This window comes from Camelus ferus, chromosome 8, assembly GCF_009834535.1.
Source record: "Camelus ferus isolate YT-003-E chromosome 8, BCGSAC_Cfer_1.0, whole genome shotgun sequence".
Lineage (NCBI taxonomy): Eukaryota > Metazoa > Chordata > Mammalia > Artiodactyla > Camelidae > Camelus > Camelus ferus.
The window spans coordinates 23,471,464-23,491,138 of record NC_045703.1 but is presented as its reverse complement, the minus strand read 5'-3'; the positions used below and the strand labels follow the sequence as shown (position 1 = coordinate 23,491,138).

Genomic DNA, 19,675 nt, shown 5'->3' with positions numbered 1-19,675 from the left:
CGGGAGTGAACTGATGAATGGTGAGCAAGCGGTGGGATTAACTGTTAGTTGTGATGAGGCAGAAATAGTTTTTAGAGAAGACATCTCAATCAGGTGAGCTGGAAAAAGTCTGTGGCTGGAAAAAGGGGATCTGAACTCGATCTGGAAGTGATACAGGTTATGAATATGTCAAAAGTGTGGGGCTCCCATTCATGGGGAGATCACTGATAAGAGGCACCTCTAACGAGCAAGGTTGTTGGGAAATAAAAGATACCATAATTTTGTTCAATGAAAAGTAGTGTTCGGAGGCACAGATAATAAACAACAAATATAAAAATTAAAACACTGGTATGGAGAATGAACACGTGGAACTTCATTATAGAGTGATCTGGGTGTCTCTCTGATGAGTTGACATTTAAGCTCAGCCACAATAGACGCGTAAGCATTCCAGACAGGGGAAAAAATATGTGTAAAGGCCTTAGGGTGGCAGCGGTGGTGGGGAAGCTTGGTATTTGTTCAAGGGGATGGAAGCATCAGGAAATGAGAAGTAGGGTAAGAGTCTTTGGAGAGACTGGCAGGGGCTTGGAGCAAGGAGACTGGATTTTAATCAAAGTGCACCCAATGTTCAGTAAACATTATTTGGATGCAGGATGATGAAACATTAAGAACCAATACAGGAGGGATCAATCAATTGGAATGGATAAATTGATGAATCAGAGTAACTACTGTTTGTAAACAGCGGATACAGGTGCACTTGTGCACACCTGTGGATCATCAACCCTGGTTGAACGAATGACATTTTAGACGGCTATTTCCCAAAGTGTGCTCCTTAAGACACTAATTTAGTGGGATATACTTCAGTATTAACATTAAAATTTTTTACATGGTCACTTAAATCTGGAAAGTTTCCACATTAACAGTTAACATCTTTTCTGTACAGCAGGACTTTTCAATCTTCAATATGCTAATAAGTACTGGATTCTTTAAGGGGAGCTATGACAAGCAGCTTAGAAAACTTCTCTGATCACAGAAGTCACCTTCCAACCCACTGGTGTCACTCTACAATAAGCATTTTCAAAAAGCTGCCTTACTGCTCCACTTTTTTAACACCTCTCAAATCCACTGGTCTCTTTCTCAACCCCATCAACATTCTTTCTTCTGGTACCCATCAATTTTTGCCTGGACTATTGCAAGTCTTCCTGCTTTCTTAACCTTCAACTTTTTCAACCCATCCTCTATATACTGATAATTATCTTTCTAAAATCGGTACCTGGTTAAATTGTTCAAATTAAATGCATTCAGTAACCACGTTTTTGCTTTAAAAACAAAGCAAAACATGGTAAAGACTAAACATGGCACACAAGAACCTTCATGACCCAGGCCACCTGCTGCTTCAGCTTTGGCTCCTCCAACTCCCTCTTTCCACACTGACAACCTGCAATATGGCAAACGCACTATGTTGCCTCATACCTCATGCCTAGAATTCCCTTTCTCCCCACCGACTATCCGAGGACCACTCATTCAATCTTTCAAGACTCAGCTCCATCAACACTCATAACCACCCACCTTCTTTTCCCTGAAAAATAAAGCATTCCCCCCTTGATGTCTCTAGCTGTAATATCTACATACTTTTATCTTAACAGCTACAGCAACTGTGTGAGCTTACCTGATGATCAAAATTTGCTTTGTTAAAACTCTACCTCTGGGAGGTTAAAATAATAATTTAATTATGCTGAATTTCTGAAAATTTCCCAAACTTGCATTTCACTTAACACAATAATGTATTTTGAATAACATGTTCTGATCTGTAAGACTCAAATTCTTTGGGTTTAGAAGAAGGGGGAAAAAATCCATTTCTTAAAGATGAAACCTTAGGCAAATTTATGCTGTAGGAAGAAAATATCCAAAAGACAACAGACTGAGGAAAAGTATACCATGAAAAAAATATACTTTTTGATCCTTTTTTTTTAATACTTCGGCATTACATTCCGTATCAAATGTTACCAACATGCTGTTCTATAAATTCATTATTTATTTTATACCATAATTTGATTTCTGTTCCATGCAAAAAAGCCCACTATTCCGTAATTACTTTTGGCATACAGTAATTGGAATATAAAAAATTTAAATCAATGTTGGCAAAGCTTTTCCCCTGACATGCAGGGGAACAACTGCAGAAATGTCTAGTGGTCAATAAAGCTAATGAGAAAAAAAAAGCCCCAATACACTACAATGGCATTTTCACTTAACAGGTCCATCACTACGTTTATCAGAAATAAACCTACTTGCTACTGCACTATATAGGGCAGTTTGCCAGATGCCTATCTTTAAGAGCTAGGTCAACTTCTAAGAAAACTGTACGAAAACATTGTCATTAACAAAAATTTAATATTAAAATGACTCAGAGTTATTATTAATTTAGGAAAAGAACCATGTATTCATCACCCATAAGAACTTTTATTTTAATAAATAACAGTGGGCTTACCAAAGGGTAGGGATTTTAATGTGTCAAGTTTTATGCATATTGGTAATAAACCTTAAGGAGGTGAAACCAACTATTCAATATAACCCATTTGGCCCTAAAAATAAAACTATAATACTTTAATAATAAAACTTAAAAAAATATTTTCCAAAAGAAAATAATTCACTCCTTGACCATGCTTATTTATTCAGAGTACCAGCAATTTCAGTTACTGTTAAGTGCTTCATTTTTCCTGCAAGTCTGATGTTGTACAGGGCATATACACATTTTCATATCACAATATCATCAATGTATCAAGCTAATAATATTGTGAACGCAACTGGTTTATAACAAACACAAAGTCAAAAATCAATGCTACTATTTATGGCAAACAGAAACAAAAGTAAATCTAAAGAATGTTTTCTTTTGTTTCCAGTACTGATTTTAGTTGGACTTCAAACCAAACGAAGGTCATAAATGCTCCTGAAATAACTTCTATCTCTGGCCATAAATCCACAGTATAAATATGGTGAATAAAGCTAAACTATAAGAGCTAACTATATACTGAATAACCAAAATAATTATAACAACTAATACTGCTCTGGAAGACCAATCTAATGAAAAAAGTATCATTAGATATGGCAGGAAAATACAGACAAATCTGTACAATCTAACATCTATAAACAGTAAAATCAAAACATCCAACTTCCTTATAGAAAGTGTTTCATCTATGTAATTATAAATGTTTAAGGACTCTTGCATTTTATAAACACAAGATGGGCTCACTTTGATGATACCAATTTTAAGATTTATAAAAATGTTTAAAAAAATCTTTCCACAAAAGTTTATACAGTTTAAAGCTATACACCAATCTATAAATCTCAGAAAATGAAAAAAAAAAAAACCTTTATAAGATCACATGTATAAAACAAGAAATGAAATGTGATTTTATTTAAGGCAATACTGGGCTACTTCACAAATCACCACCTCAAATATTTACACTGCTCCACACTACTAGTTTCTATCACATTCACAAAGGATTTTTTTTTAATACCAAATGTTTAAAATCTTTGATGTAGTAAATTCTTTATTCACATTTCCATTATATTTCATGGAATCATAGTAACTATATCCAATTAGAAGCAATTGAGAAAAAACTGTAGCTATAGGAAACTGCTAAAGAATCTGCTTTAATTTCACGAGTACCACCCAAAAATCCTGGAGGGTAAATTTACAAAGCAGAGCAGAGTGTTGATATAATGTGCCTACTTTGTGAAAATTAATTTTTTTTGAGATCATCTTGTAAATAAATGTCTTATGTAAAAAAAACAATGAACTATGGCAGAGTTTCTAGTTTTAGTTCAAAAAATTCTTAATTTAAATCAATAAAAGAAGTTTTAAAAACTTGATCACTTAGTTAAAAATTAAAATTCGAAATATAAATGTGTCATTTAATAGTTTAGACTTACACACCGCTGGTGGCAGCAAATGATTTACAATAATAAATATATACAAAAAAGGTATCTACAAAGAGTAGTACTGTTATACATGAGCAGTGACCTGGTGAGACATGTCAATCACACAGATAGTTCAGCCTAGTTCATGGAAAGGGCAACTGGTTGATAGAAATTTGAGGTTTAGCTCAGCTATTTACAGTACTAAAGTATTGATTCTGTTCCTCAAGTCCCATAGGGATGAAAAAAAAAAGTTTTACATGACAAATGTCATGTTTTTTTTTTTTCCTTTTCTTTTTTTGGCCAGGTTAATTCATGTCAGCAACAACAAAAAATGAAAGAGTTTCACAATTCTAGCATGCTTGATGGCTTCCTATTTAAAATAAAACTATAATTAATGTATTTATAGTACATTAGTCATCAGTACTGCCCTCTCCCCGTGGCTTTACCCATACTGATTTCTTTCAGAACAGACACATCTGGGTCATTTGAATGTACTTCAAGTTTTTTCAGACTGACGGTAGGTTTCATTTCCTGAAGTTGCTTTAAGACAAGCTCAGTGCAATCTTTTAGAGTCTTGTCTAAAACAATTTTTACATTATCACTGCACTGAAGCTGTGATGGATTGGCAAACTGTACAAAGGTTTCACTTTCTTTACAAGAACATATGTGATTTCCACCAGTCACAGCAGTCTTGTCAATATTTTTTCTTGAATTTGAATGGGACCCTTTTTTATTCCCACTATTTGGATGGTCTTTGTCACTATTTTTCTTCTGCTTCACTGCAGACTCCTCAAGAAACTTCAGAAACGATACTTCGAATCCCATTGGTTTAAATGAGCTCCAGTCAAAAGATGCAGGATGATCCTCAGTGGTTTGAATTGCAACCGCAGTTTCTTCCTCTTTATGCACACTACTTAGCTCAACTGCCGATGCTGGTTCAACTTTTTCAACTTTCCTTTTTTTATTTTGGGAGGTATTTTTTTCTTTATTAACTCTCTTCAAATTACCTGCTTTTTGTTTTTCTGACGGGCAGGGGTTACTTTCCTGGAAATCATTACTTACATTTGAAGAGGTCTGAGCTTGGGTCTCCACACTTGTGTTGTCTTCATTTATTAATTTGGTAATAAATAATTCTGTTAGCTCATCCATTTCATCTTTTTCATTTTTTTCAATTTCCTTCTGAGGAACTGTAGTTGTCCTTGAGTTATCATTGCTCTCTGATAAACCCGTGTCAGAATCTTTCACATCACTCTTTTCAACTTCTTGCTCAGAGGTTTCCTTTAGTTGTGAGTTGCAACACCGTTTGAAGACAATGAGAAGATTGCGGTGTTGTGATGTAAATGCCTTAGATAATTTATGGCATTTATAATGTCTAATTATATTGCTTTCACTTGTAACAACTGATGTACACCCCTTTATCATACAAGGATACTGGGTTACAAACCTGCTTGTACACTCAGATAAGGCATCGTTCCGAGCCTTTATAGAGTATACGTGCTTTCCCCGTTTCAGAGAATAAGGCTTATTTTCTTCAATCTGTACAATCTTTGCAGTCTTGTTTTCCAAATTATTTTTCTTCTTTCGTTTAGTCTTAGGCATTTTGATCCCTTCCTTTCCAGATCTGTATTTTGTCCCCCGATGTTTAGACTTCGTCTTTTCTTGGTTTGCCTTGCTTGATATATTTTCCTGACCAGGCGTTAATCTTCTTGGCCGAATCAAATGAGCTTTATGTTTGTCATTATGCTTATTAAAAATGTGTCGGAGGAGATTAGACCGAGTCGCATATACTCGGTCACAGCCTTCACAGTCACACTTGTATATGCCATCTTCTTCAGTTTTATTTCCCTTCACCCCAATTCCATGGTCTGCCTCAAGATGGACAACATAATTCAAATACGTGGTAAACGAAGATTTACACTCTGACTGATCACATGGAAATTTCCCAACATCCACAGAAGCGGTCATACTTTCAATTTCCTCAGGAGACATTTCATGAAGTTTCATGTAGTGCTGTATGAGGCCAGTAATTGCTTGGAAAATTCGAGAACAGTCACTCACCTGACATCGAAATTCCTTCACAGTTGGCTTAGTTTCAATTTCTTCACTTTCTTTACCAGCTTCGCTTTCCTCTTCAACCTCTGCAGAAAACGCAGGCAGATCTGACTTGTGCACGGCCTGGTAATGCAGAATTAAGTTTTGCTGTATGGTAAAGGCGGCAAAGCAACCCTGGTGGACACATCGATACGGTCTGTAGGGGCTGTATCTTGTTGGAAACTCGGGACACTGAGAAACTGGCTTCTTGCGTTTTTTCTCCTCCTTTTCTTTTTTATGTCTCCTAACTTTCCGTCCTTTGGTTTGAATGTTTATGAGAGAATTTGTATTACACTGTTCTGAAGTAACTGCAACCAGCTGTGAAGAGCCTTCTGTTTTCTCAGGACTTTTTTTTTCTGTAAGTTGTTTTTCTGGGATCACTGCTGTATTACTGAGGGCGTTTTCCTTCATCACTCCCAATTCTAAAGCAGGCTGGAATTCCCTTTTATTTTCCTCTGTGACAGTTAGCTGTCTTTTTACTTGAGGAATTCGTGAGGCTGACGAATTTTCAGTCTGAGATTTTCTTCCATAAGGCCTTTTTATTTTTAGTTTTACCATTTCTTCTGTTGTAAAATGGTGTACCAACTGACAGTGTGCCCGCAGATTAGAATTTCTTGTAAATGTTTTTGTACATGTAGGTACCACACATTTAAACGGAGCAAATTTCAACTGAGTCTTCTTAATTTCAAGAATCATCTCTGGAGTGTACTGATGAATCTTACCATAGTGCTTGAATAGTGCATCCTTTGTCATAGCACTGTAATTACAGCCTTGGTTTTGACACACAAAGGGTTTATTAACTCTGTCACTAAACTGAATGTTGCTTATCATTTCAGAAACTGGCTGAACAACTGTGACATTTGGAACCGATTTAACAGGAGTGGGAGTCAGGGTCACTGACGGGTTTATCAGTACACACTGGGATATTGGAGTGGATAGGTCATTTTCTAATTTCAGTTTCTGTAAGCCTTCTAAAATCTCCTGTATTTGATCTTCCTTATGTAGTACTTGAGACTGAGGAATGTTACTTTTTGTCGGCATGACACCTATGAAAGAGGAAAACTGAGAAGCATCAGGTAATTTGTTATTTTGAACAGTGTTTAGTGAAGGAAGCTGAATGTTATAATTTATCTGAGCATTCTGCGATGTTTCACCAACACCCTGAGATCCACTTTTTACCTCAAGTATTTGAGAATTCATAGCACTTTTAATAATTTCAAGAGTTTTTTCAAAGTTTTGTATAACATTGTCTTCAGAAATCTGTAAATCAGAATTTATTGAAGTTGTGCATGAATTCAAAGCCATCATTTGGGAATCACCATTTTCAGTTTTTAATGGTAAGGGAGCTAACACTGTATGGGACTCAAGATTGGTCTTAAAGTTTCCTTTCACATCAGTCATAAACAACTGATTGTCAACATTATTTAATTTCTGTGTTAGATTTTCCACCAAACCCTGAGGTTCACAATTGGGAATTACATTTGAATGAAGGTTAGTAGTTGGTATCTCAATACTCTTTGCTATAAGTCCCATTGTCGATAAGTCACTTGTGACCAAGTTTTGGGAAGCATTAGGTGCAATTAGTGGAGGAGCAACTTTCTTTCTTCTCTTAGAAGCACTGTTTCCCTTTTTATTTAAATGAGTAGACCGTGTGTTCTGAGGACCACTTATAACTGAAACACGTGAGCTGTTACCGGTAAAATTTTGTGATGGCCCACTAGAATTAGGGAACGAACCAGAGCACAAACCATTTTCAACAGTCTTCAGTAGTAAGTCATTTGTTGGAAAAACAGGCAAACTGCTGCATTCTTCAATGGAGGGGGCTTTGGGGTCTGGGGTCCTATTCTGGTCTGTCAGCAGGGGTGCTGGGTGGCACACGGTCTGTAGCAGGGCTGGCACAGGTGGACTTGGCATCACTGTTGCAGTCACTTGTGCTGCATCTGAGACACAACCTGCTGGGAGAGAGAGCATTTCGGCACCCTCAAACGTACTGGGAATGCCAGCAGTTTCCAAAGCCTGCTTAATAATTTCACTTCCTTCCTGACTAACACTTGTACTAAAGTTAGTCACACCAGTCCGAGGAAATGTATTTGGTAAAAATGTTGCTGAGCGACTTTCAGCAGCAAGAAGTTGCAGGAATGATGGATCTTTGAAGCATGCCTCTGGACTGAAGGTAGCAGGCTGCTGCGGCTGCTGCAGGTTTACTGCATTTGTGGAGAGAATCATGCTAGCAAGGAGAGAAGGCTGTCCATTATTCTGCAGAAGTTCTTGAGCAATTTCTGCTCCATCCAGTGGTTTACAGTAAGATCGCTTAGACAAGTGTCCGCCCAGAGATCTGGGATTGGTAAAAGCCCTGTAACACCTGCTACAGATAAATTTCCCATCTCTGATAATTGCTGGCCACTTAGCCCTTTTGTTGTGCTTGGGTTTTCTTTCCTTCCCATTTGGGCCTCGCCCACGGTCTTTTTTAACTTTTTCTGGTGCAGACTGTTGGGCACTAGTGCTACTGAAGTCATTTGCAACACTGACTTGTGAGGGAAAAACTGCATTTTCACCATTACCTCCCTTTAGAAAGGAGGAATTAGTGTTTCCTTCAATCTGTGAGGAAAAATGATTTGTACTATTTTCCAGTTGGGAAAAAGCAGAATTAGTCCCACTATCTGCTGGTGAAGGGAAGAGAGACATTGAGCTACTTTCTGCAGGTAAAGGAAGGAAAGGATCTGAGCCGCTGTCAATATTCAAAGGCAAAACTGTTTTGGTGAGATCTTCCATTTGTGCTGGCAAGGCAGTATTAGACAGATTTTCCATCTGGGGACATAACATACCACCACTTTGCTCATTCTTATCCTGAGTAGGTATATTTGGACTTATGACACTTTCCACAGAGGGCAATAGTGGAGCTGACACACTTGTTAAATGAGCTGGAAAAATGGAAGGTGAGACATGCTGCAACTGGTTAGAACACGTAGGAGTCCCATTGGCTTTGGTCTGTGGTGTGAAAAATGCATTATTAGAGTTGCTCATCTGTGATGGCAAAAAATAAACAAACTTTCCATTATTTGGTGTATTTAAGTTGTTAGATTTCTGCCCCTTTTTGCTTTTGCGCTGCATTTTAAATGCTGCATACTGGTCAGGGTGTGCAGTCTTCATGTGTTTCCCAATGCTCTGTGAAGAATTATAGGTTCGAGTACATCCCTCAACCTGGCAGCTGAATTTCTGAACTGGCGCTTTTGGAGGCACTGATGGAGTTCCTAAAGAATTACTTAGGTTGGGCTGTGGTGGAATAAATGTGATACTTTCTAATGTCTTCAGAGGTAAATTATACAGATTGGGTGATGGTTTAACACTAGCTCCACAGTCAAACTTGGAAGTTGGTAAACTGTTTTGAAATCCTGCCTGGTTTTGCACAGAAAAGGTCATCAGGTTGTTCACTTGTCTTTCCAAGTTTTGTGGAGTAAGGTCATCTATTTTGAGGGTTTCTGAATCTACCAAAGGATTCTGAGTAATCTGGGCTTCGTTAAAACAATCCTGTTCTTTTCCTTCTTGGAAACCTGTATGACACAAATCATTACACGTATCTCCAACTGGTGTATGTAAGTTTGTGACCAGTGAGTCACCAGTGCCTTCCACAGCTGAGTTTTCTTGCTTTCCAAAGTTACCCTCAATCCCCTGATTGAGGGACACCTTGATGGACACGGCTACTTCGCTGGCCTGAAGCAGAGAAGTAGCAGCAGGGTTTTCCAAACCATTTGGCAACAGTCCGTCAGCCTGCCTGAGCTCCGAGGCAGAAGTCTGTTCTTGTTTGGTCACAGGAGACTCTGCCTTGCTTTTATCCCAAGCATCACTTCTATCTTCTGGTAAAGTGTTGTCAACATTATTTCCTGAAGGAAGCATAGATCTTTCTTTCTCAGTGTTCCCTTCAATGCTCTGACTCACTCTGGGAGGCTGAATAGGATCTCCAGATGAATTAAGTTGGTCTTCAGGAGGCAGCACTTTTTCGGGAATACTGTGGTCATCCAGATGCTTTTCAAGCTCACTCTGAGAACGATAAACCTTACCACAACCTGTGATCTTACAAGTATAGGTATTATAATGCTGTGCTTCATGATCATACAGTAAATAAGCTTCTGAAAAAATTCTGCCACATTTAGGAAACATGCACCTTGCTCTAAAGACTTGATGTTCCTTTCGGTGGGTTAAGAGCTCCGCATAACTATTAAAACCGGCCTTACATTTCATTTGTATACAGATATATGGCTTACTGCCACAGTGCATTTGTAAGTGATCATTGAGATGAGTAACACTTACAAAATGCCGTCTACAGTACTGGCAGATAACTTTCTTGCTTTGCATTTCAAGAAAGCGCTTGGCATCTTCATTATCCTTATGTCCTTTTACATGAGCAATTAAATTTTTAAAGTACTTAAAGCCCTTTTTACAAAAAGTTACAGGGCAATTGAATTCATTAACAGGTACTGGTTTCTGGACTGGGATCACCTCTGGCTCATAAGATTTATCTTTGTCCTCATTTTCATCATCTGAACCATCATTGTCATTAAACACTATGAAGTCTGTTGAATAGAGACTATTCTTTTTGATAGGCCGCTGCTCCTGCTTGGCCACAGCATTAGTCTTCTGATTCTCGATGGTAGTTGTGATCTTAGGAGGCCTTCCCAACCTTCTTAATGGCTTCATAGCTGCTAGTCTCTCTTTACTAGATTGTTTAACGTGCAATGTGACATGAGGGACAAAAGTTTCTTTAGAACTGAAGTTCTTTGCACAAATGGGGCAACTGTAAACCCCATCTTTGTAATGTTTTTGAGCATGCCGAACTATTCGATGACCAAGGAATTCTTTGTCACATAGCACACAATACTGCATGTAGGCTTGCCAATTTCGAAACCTGGCAGATATAAATCCCCTCTCTCTTAATTGTTTTATCTCTCTCTTCTTCTGCTTTTCATCACAAATGTCCCTAAGAAGGCCAGAATTAGTACCAATTCCACCAGAAAGGCCATTCACAGAAGTTTCTTTACTCTCTTCCTGGTAGTCTGCTACTTTCTCATAAACTTCGCTGTCATTTAGTTCATCTATTGAAGACACAATGGATGCTTCTTCCCCCATCAGTGCAAGACACTGTCGTTTTAAGGTTTTCCAATCCCAGAATTCTGGATCAAAGGGCCACTGAGTTTTCAATACAAGTAAGAGCTCACAGCGTAGAGAATTTGGTATCGGAAGATTCTCTTCATCATATTTCTGGTCTGGCTGGTTATACAACATTTCCACAGCGTAATATGCATCTACTGTAGGCTCAATAAGAAATTCACTCAGTTGACAAGCACGTTTAACTTCCAGATCTTCAGGCAACAAGCACGAAATGGTCTTGCAAATAGATATTTTCACTTCAGTATTTTCTGTAGATTCCAGGCGGAGTGCTTTTACGCACAGTTCTATACAAGTGGCAAGTCCAGCCCCTTCAGTCTGTGAAAAAGCAAGTAAGAAATGTTAATTTATACTAATCAATACAGTTTACAGAATACTTGTGAATTACTAATTTTAAAACTGAGGTTTGTTTTTCTCAAATTTTGCAATAGCCAGTGTATGAAGATACCCCTTCTAAAGCACTGCAGCTCAGCCTGGGTGGGTGTGTGTGAAATGAACTGCACAGAATAGCAGAAAAAGCCTCAGCACTGGGAGCTAAGATAAGTATAAAATGATCTAATAGCTAGGCCAACTTGGAAGTTAAATTTAACTTCTCAGACCTTTCATATCCCATTACAGAGATCAAAACAACACCTAAACTTCATAAAACTACTGTGAGCATTAATGGGTATTATGTACCTAAAGTAGGTGGTATAGTTTAATATCATGTCTGGCATATAGTAAGTGATCAATAAATGTCATTAACTTTATCACAAATTTCATTTCCTAAGTTTGTATTTGTAATCCTTCTGAAACAAAACTCTCTTAGCCTAATTACAAAACAGATTTGTTTCCATCTTTCCTAAGTAATAACGAAAGGAGATTTTCACTTTTAAGAGAATAAAGTTATTTGATCCTTGATACTAGGGATTCTAGTTCTGTTATAAAACCGAATGCCGAATCACCTACCTCACGGCTGGACCATCTTAAGAATTAGGAGTGGCAGTAGACACAATAGGCTTTTTTCCTTCTGAATTAGCATCTTGAAGTAATATTATAAGATAGCAGTAGTAAAGGTAAGCGTCATTTGAAAGATACATGTAATGAAGAGATAACAATGGGTTTTAAAAGGCTAAAAGGGAACAAATATATGAGAAATAAGCCAGCCACAAGATGTGGCCACATTCATGAGAATGGAATCTGTGTGATGTAAGATTGAAAGGCAAGAAAGAAAAGAAGTCTAAAAAAGCCGATAGGCTCTGTATTTTTACAGGTTAAGAAGGAAATTAAATACTTTACTGAAAAGGAAGTTTACATTTGTGGGTCAAAAGGAGACTGAAGTAAGGAGATTGAGATACTGAACTGGTCTTGATTTTAGGAAAAGCAAGGGCACGAAGACCAATAAGCAAACAGACAAGAATAATTGATATGAGACCCACTGAAAAGTGACAGAGAAGAAAAGACAACTTGGAAAGAGTTCACATAAACTTGCACAGTTACTTTATACTATTTTGAGATAGACGTGAGCCAGAAAGATTTTACAGTAAAATATCTGAGTGTCTGTTATATGCCTCAGGGTTTACTAATAATAGTGGACAAATAGGCCACTCCTCTGTTACAATTTGTAAGAAAAAGATGAGTGAACAGTGAGTGAAGTTGTGTATTAGAGAGAAGAGTGTTTGAAGAAGGAAGTCTTAGAGGAATTAAAGGCCAAGTCAACTGTAAAGATGATTGAAAGTAACAACGAAGGCCCATGTCAGAAGGACTGGTGAGTATGTAGAGGGCAAGAACTCTGAAAAAGTCTGTAATTATTTAGAAAATTTAGGAAATGCTGGAGAAAGAAATGACCAAGAAAAGACTCGGGAAACAAAGGATTTGTGGATGAAGGATACCTGCCATGAGGAAGGTACTGTAACTATTTTCTGTCTTATGAATGTTGAGCCCTTTCTCCAGAAATGACAAAAGCTGATTCAAAAATTCTACTTACTGCTTAAAAAATGCAACTAAAATTATTTGAGAGGAACTCAACCGACATTTCTAATACAGCCTGCTACTGGATTCAAGGGTTCATTTCAACTCATTAAAGACAAACAGCTTTGAATATATTTGTTTGAGAACATCTTAATGTTGTAAATAAATTTGTAATCTTAACAAATAAGGCCAACAAAACAAATTGTATCAAAATTTTTATTCTTCTGAGTTTTCAATCCTTCTGTGTGTGTGTGTGATTGAAAATTAAGTTGCAGGTAATACTCAAGTCATGAACTGGTTATATAACAAGTGTGTTCTAGAGTTGAGTTTGAATTCACAATGTCCCATAAATACAACGTGATTAAACAAGTAATTAACCCATAAAAATCTACTTAATAACATCAGTTAATAAAAATACTGGTAGCACCAGCCTGAATTTATGAGTCACAGGAAAGAAACTGAAGTGATGTCAATTCAGAGGAGGAAAAGACTCATCCCCTTTCTGACACTGGCACCCACCTTTTCTGTTCCTTTTCCCTGGCTGCCTAGTATCCTTGGTCCAAAGCTACCCAAGGCTTAAATGCTGATGTTAGTTCCCCATAAACATCCCATTCAGCCCTTCCCTATCCACCCATAGCATCCTGGCTCACCCTGCTTTAAAATTCTTAAACAGTCAGATTTCCCATTAGGATGGCAGAGTGACGGGACCATGAGCTTGCCTTTCCTCGCGATTACAATGAAACCACAACTGACTGCTCAACAGCCATCAAAAAGACTGGAACCTAGCAAAAAAAAAAAAAAATCTCCTTCAACTGGAAACATAAAGAGGGAACCACAGCTAGACAGTAGGAAGGATGTGCTCTCAATATAATTGGGCCCCGTATCCCCAGGGTGGGCAGCCCACAAGCCAAGGAATAACTGGGTCGTAGAGGCCCTCCCACAGAAGCGAGAGTTCTGGGCCCCACGTCGGGTTCCCCAGCCCAGGGTTCCAGCACTGGGAGGAGGAGGAGACTCCAGGACATTAGAAGACCAGAAGTGCTTGGCTCCAGGAGTCCCACAGGATTGGGGAAAGAGAGACTTCATTCTCTTGGGAACATACACAGAATCTCACATGCGCCAAGTCCAAGGGCAGAGGCAGTGATTTCATAGGAACCTGGGCAAGGACTGCCTGCTGGTTTTGGAAGGTCTCCTGGGAAAGTGAGGGGCTGCTGCAGCTCACCCAGGGGACATAAAAGATGGTGGCAGACATTCCGGGAGTGTTCATCAACATGAGCTTTCCTGGAGGCTGACATCTTGATTTGACCTTTAGCACCAAAACCTAGCCCCACCCAAAAGCAGACTTCCTAAGCCACAAAGGCCTCTAGACACAGCTCTACCCACCAGAGGTCCAGGACCCAGCTCCAGCCAGCAGTGGGCAGGCACTGGCTCCTACTTCCAGGAAACCTGCATAAGCCTCTGGCCCAGCCTCATCCACCAGGGGCAGATACCAGAAATAAAACAAAAATCCCAAAGCCTGTGGAAGGATTCCATACAGTCCACACTCTACACTGGAACCAGCTGGACCCTAGCCCTTGGGTGACAAGAGAGGAGTGTGCTGCTGGGATGCACAGGATGTCTCCCACAGAGGACCACCTCACCAAGGTCAAGAAACAAAACTAACCTACCTAAAAATACAAATAGAAAGATAGACAATATGAAGCAGCAGAGGAGTATCTCCCAGGCAAAGGCACAAGATAAATTCCCAGAAGAAGAAATAAGTGATGAGGAGATGGGCAATTTATCTGAGGAAGAGTTTAAAATAATGATGGTGAAGATGTTCAGAGAACTCAAGAGGAGTATAGATGCACAGAGTGAAGTTTTTAGCAAAAAGTTGGAAAATACAAAGAATACCCAAACCGTTCACAGAACTAGAACAAATCATAATAAAATTTGTATGCAACCACAAAAGACCTAGAATTGCCAAAGCATTACTGAAGAAAAAGAAAGAGGCTGGAGGAATAACTCTCCCAGACTTCAGACAATACTACAGAGCTACAGTCATCAAGACAGCATGGTATTGGTACAAAAACAGACATATAGACCAATGGAACAGAATAGAGAGCCCAGAAATGAACCCACAAACTTTTGGTTAACTAATCTTTAACAAAGGAGGCAAGAATATACAATGGAATAAAGACAGTCTCTTCAGCAAGTGGTGTTGGGAAAACTGGACAGCAGCACGTAAATCAATGAAGCTAGAACACTCCCTTACACCATACACAAAAATACACTCAAAATGGATCAAAGACTTCAACATAAGACAAGATACAATAAACCTCCTAGAAGAAAACATAGGCAAAACATTATCTGACATACATCTCAAAAATGTTCTCCTAGGGCAGCCTACCCAAGCAATAGAAACAAAAGCAAGAATAAACAAATGGGACCTAATGAAACTTACAAGCTTCTGCACAGCAAAGGAAACCATAAGTAAAACAAAACGACAACCTATGGAATGGGAAAAATTTTTGCAAATGAAACCGACACAGGCTTAATCTCCAGAATACATAAGCAGCTTATATGGTTTAATAAGAAAAAAACAAACAGCCCAATCAAAAAATGGGCAGAAGACCTAAACAAGCAATTCTCCAAGGAAGAAATACAAATGATCAATAGGCACATGAAAAAATGCTCAATACACTAATTATCAGAGAAATGCAAATCAAAACTACAATGAGGTATCATCTCACACCAGTCAGAATGGCCATCATTCAAAAGTCCACAAATGACAAATGCTGGAGAGGCTGTGGAGAAAAGAGAACCCTCCTACACTGCTAGTGGGAATGCAGTTTGGTACAGCCACTGTGGAAAACAGTGTGGAGATTCCTCAAAAGACTAGGAATAGACTTACCATATGACCCAGGAATCCCGCTCCTGGGCATATATCCAGAATGAACCCTACTTCAAAATGACACCTGCACCTCAATGTTCATAGCAGCACTATTTACAAAAGCCAAGACATGGAAACAGCCGTAATGTCCATCAACAGATGACTGGATAAAGAAGATATGGTATATTTATACAACAGAATACTATTCAGCCATAAAAACGACAATGTAACACCATTTGCAGCAACATGGATGTTCCTGGAGAATGTCATTCTAAGTGAAGCCAGGAAGAGAAAGAAAAATACCATATGAGATCGCTTATAGGAGGAATCTGAAAAAAAACAAACCCCAAAACAAAACATAAATACAAAACAGAAACAGACTCATAGACACAGAATACAAACTTGTGGTTGCCAAGAGGGCAGGGGGTAGGAAGGGACAGACTGGGATTTTAAAATGCAGAACAGATGGATGGGATTGTACTGTGTAGCACAGGGAAGCGTATACAGGATCTTGTGGTGGCTCACACCGAAGGAGAATGTGACAATGAATATATATATGTTCATGTATAACTGAAAAATTGTGCTCTACACTGGAATTTGACAGAACATTGTAAAACGACTGTTATTCAATAAAAAAATGTTAAAAAAAAAAAAAGAACACTCTATCCAGCAAGGTTCTCGTTTGGATTTGATGGAGAAATCAAAAACTTCACAGATAAACAAAAGCTGAAAGAATTCAGCACCAGTAAACCAGTTTTACAACAAATGTTAAAGGAACTTCTCTAGTCATCAAATCGTAAGAAAAGAGAACAAAAGAAGAAAGAGAAAAGAAAAAAAAAGGACATACAAAAGATTGGCACTTCGGGGCCTTTTATGGTTCTATATAAATTTCAGAATTGTTTGTTCTAGTTCTGTAAAGAATGTCATGAGTACTTTGACAGGGCTTGCATTGGATCTGTAGATTGCTTTGGGTAGTATGGCCATTTTTGATAACACTGATTCTTCCAATCCAAGAGCACAAGACATCTTTCCATTTCTTTGTATCATCTTCAATTTCCTTCAACAATGTTTTATAGTTTTCAGAGTATAGGTAATCTCTTTGGTTAAGTTTATTTCCAGGTATTTTGTTGTTTTTGATGCAAGGGAAATGTTTATGCCAGTTACAAAATTCTGGTTTCTGAAGTGGAAAAAAAAAGTGAATGAAGGGCCACAAATGGCAAAATACCCTTCTTTCTTATGGGTGACTTGTATTCCGTTACATATATATGCTGCATCTTCTTCATCCATCCACCTATTGATGTGCACTTAGGATGCTTCCATATCTTGGCCATTATAAATACTGCTGCTATTAATAACAGGGTATTGCTATTAATAGCGGGGTGTATGTATCTTTTTAAATTAATTCTTATTTTGTGGTTGCCTTTATTCCTTCGATAACTATTAAAAAGCTAAAGCTCTAAACTTCTTAGAAACAATTAACAGTACATATAAGTAAATTTAAAAATATGTGCAGTATATTGTGTATATGTATCTACATGCAATATATTGTATATGTGCAGTCAAATTGTAACAATTCTACCCAATAAAACTGAAAAAAAAATCTTAAGTTGTTATCTGTGTCTTTCAGAATTAAACTTCTTAGTGTGGAATACAAAAGGGTGCTCACAATCTGACCTGTGCCTCACCTGGTCTAGCTTCATCTTCTACCTTCTCGACACCCAACAGCCTATATTCCAGGCAACCTGGCTAACTGTACTTCCCTTAAGTATGCCCTTCTCTCATTCATCTTGGTACCACTTGTGACACTGTAATACACGGATAAAAAATACGTATTTTGCTCTTTACCCACAGTTACCAGCATAGCTCCTACAACCTTTGTAATTTCCTTAAGTGCTAACAGTTATAAGGGCATGATTTGTTTCCAGCTTCTGAAATAGCTCCGGCCTCAAAAGTGAAATGAGTGGGGTTTCTGTTTTGTTTCGGTTTGGCTTTTTTTCTGGTTATTCACAGGAAGGGCCTTTTCAATCACACTGGAATTTGTTAATGGGAGGATTTTTGTAAAACTCCTAGATAACCACAAGATGGGGGCTGGCTGCCAGTGGAACCAACCTGTGATCAGAGGGGGTTGCAACTTTCAGTCCCACAGCCCTACTTCCAAGGATGGGAGAGACGGTGGAGGCTAAATCTACCACCAATGGCCAATGAAGCCTCCATAAAAACCTAGGAACTGGGTTCAGGGAACTCCCAGGTTTGTGAACAAGCAGCAATTGGGAAGGGCAGCTCACCCCTTCCCCCATACCTCGCCCTATGCATCTCTTCCATCCGGCTCTTCCTGAGTTGTATTCTCCTATAATAAACAGTAATCTAGTAGATAAACTATTTTCTGGAGTTCTGTGAGCCACTCTAGTAAACTAACTGAATCTGGGGAGAAAGTCATGGAAACTTCTGATTTAGAGCCAGTTAGTCAGAAGCACCAGTGACAATCTGGACTTGAGGTTGGTAGCTGAAGTTGGGGGAGAATGACAGTCTTGCAGGACTGAGCCCTTAACCTATGGAATCTGTGCTCTCTCCAGGTAAACAGTGTCAGGACTGAATTAAACTGAGGACACCCAGCTGGTATCTGGAGAATCAGAGGATTGCTTGGTGTGGAAAAAAATCCCCCACAGATTTGGTGACCAGAAGTATTCAGTAAGTAGGGAATAGAGAACACAGTTTTTTCTTTACACCACTTTTCATGCTTTTTCTGTTACTAGGAACACTCTCTCGTTCCTGGTTTGTTTGGCCATCACTATTTTAGAGTCAAAACAGACAAATGGGTTAGACGGCCCACTTCTTTTATTCATTCAGTATCTACTTTATATCAACACTGTATTAAGCAATGTGTCCTCACAGGAGTCTTGATGTTCCACTATAACAGAAAGACCCATATTACACTGCAGCTGTTAGTGTGTCTCCATTGACAGATTATGAAATCCTTAAAGGCAGGGCTATTTTCTTCTCCTCTTTAACGTCAGAAGTCTAGCAAGAAGCATGAATAAAAAGATGAATCAAGCTATCTGTTTCATTTCCTTTACAGATCTCAATTAGAGTTTAAGGAGGAAACAACTATTTTAAGTTAATATGTGAGTAGCTGGGCAATAATTTTCAACAACAACTGGAGTTTTGGGGAACCAAGAGGAGGCGCACCAGTTAATCCAAATCATTAACCTTGAGGCTAAATTTCATCATGTAAAAATGAGGAGACACACCAAAACACAGCCACGACAACATAACCTAAAGGTTTCATTCAGTCCTAAAACAATAATAATCTATCATTCCAGTTTTAAGATAAAATCTGTTTGATCAGATTTCAGAAAGTAAAAAACAAAGGGAAAAATCTTATTCAATGGGAAACAAGATTTTGGGGGCAGAGCAATTCCATGTTGCACATTATCTTTGTCAGTAAGTCTACTCCCCTGGCCAAACTTCCTCAAGCTATTCATGCTTTATGTGCTTTCTCATATGCTTTACTTTTGAACCCAAAGTCTCTCCAGAAAAGCACTACTCGAGCAGAACTGTCTGTGATGATGAAAATGCCCTTTATCTGGGTTGTACAAACTGGCAGTCATTTGTCACATAGGAGCACCTAAAATGTGGCTACTGTACTTGAAGAAGAAGGTTCTATATTCTACTTCAATAGCCACAAGAGGCTAATCGCTACCATAA

At 38.4% G+C, this 19,675-nt stretch overlaps 1 protein-coding gene across 3 annotated transcripts in view; it reads right to left on the bottom strand.

The window, feature by feature from the left end:
* Positions 1-1,939: 1,939 nt before the first annotated feature.
* The window catches only part of ZNF292 (zinc finger protein 292), a 90,032-nt gene continuing 72,296 nt past the window's right edge, over positions 1,940-19,675 (bottom strand). For 2 of the 3 annotated variants that reach the window (XM_032484558.1, XM_032484560.1), the window contains one exon: positions 2,058-11,469. In XM_032484558.1, the coding sequence (XP_032340449.1) occupies positions 4,315-11,469 (7,155 nt within the window). In that variant the 3' untranslated portion in view covers positions 2,058-4,314. Of the gene's footprint in view, positions 11,470-19,675 lie in introns of all 3 variants that reach the window. The other variant, XM_032484559.1, reaches the window with a different exon arrangement.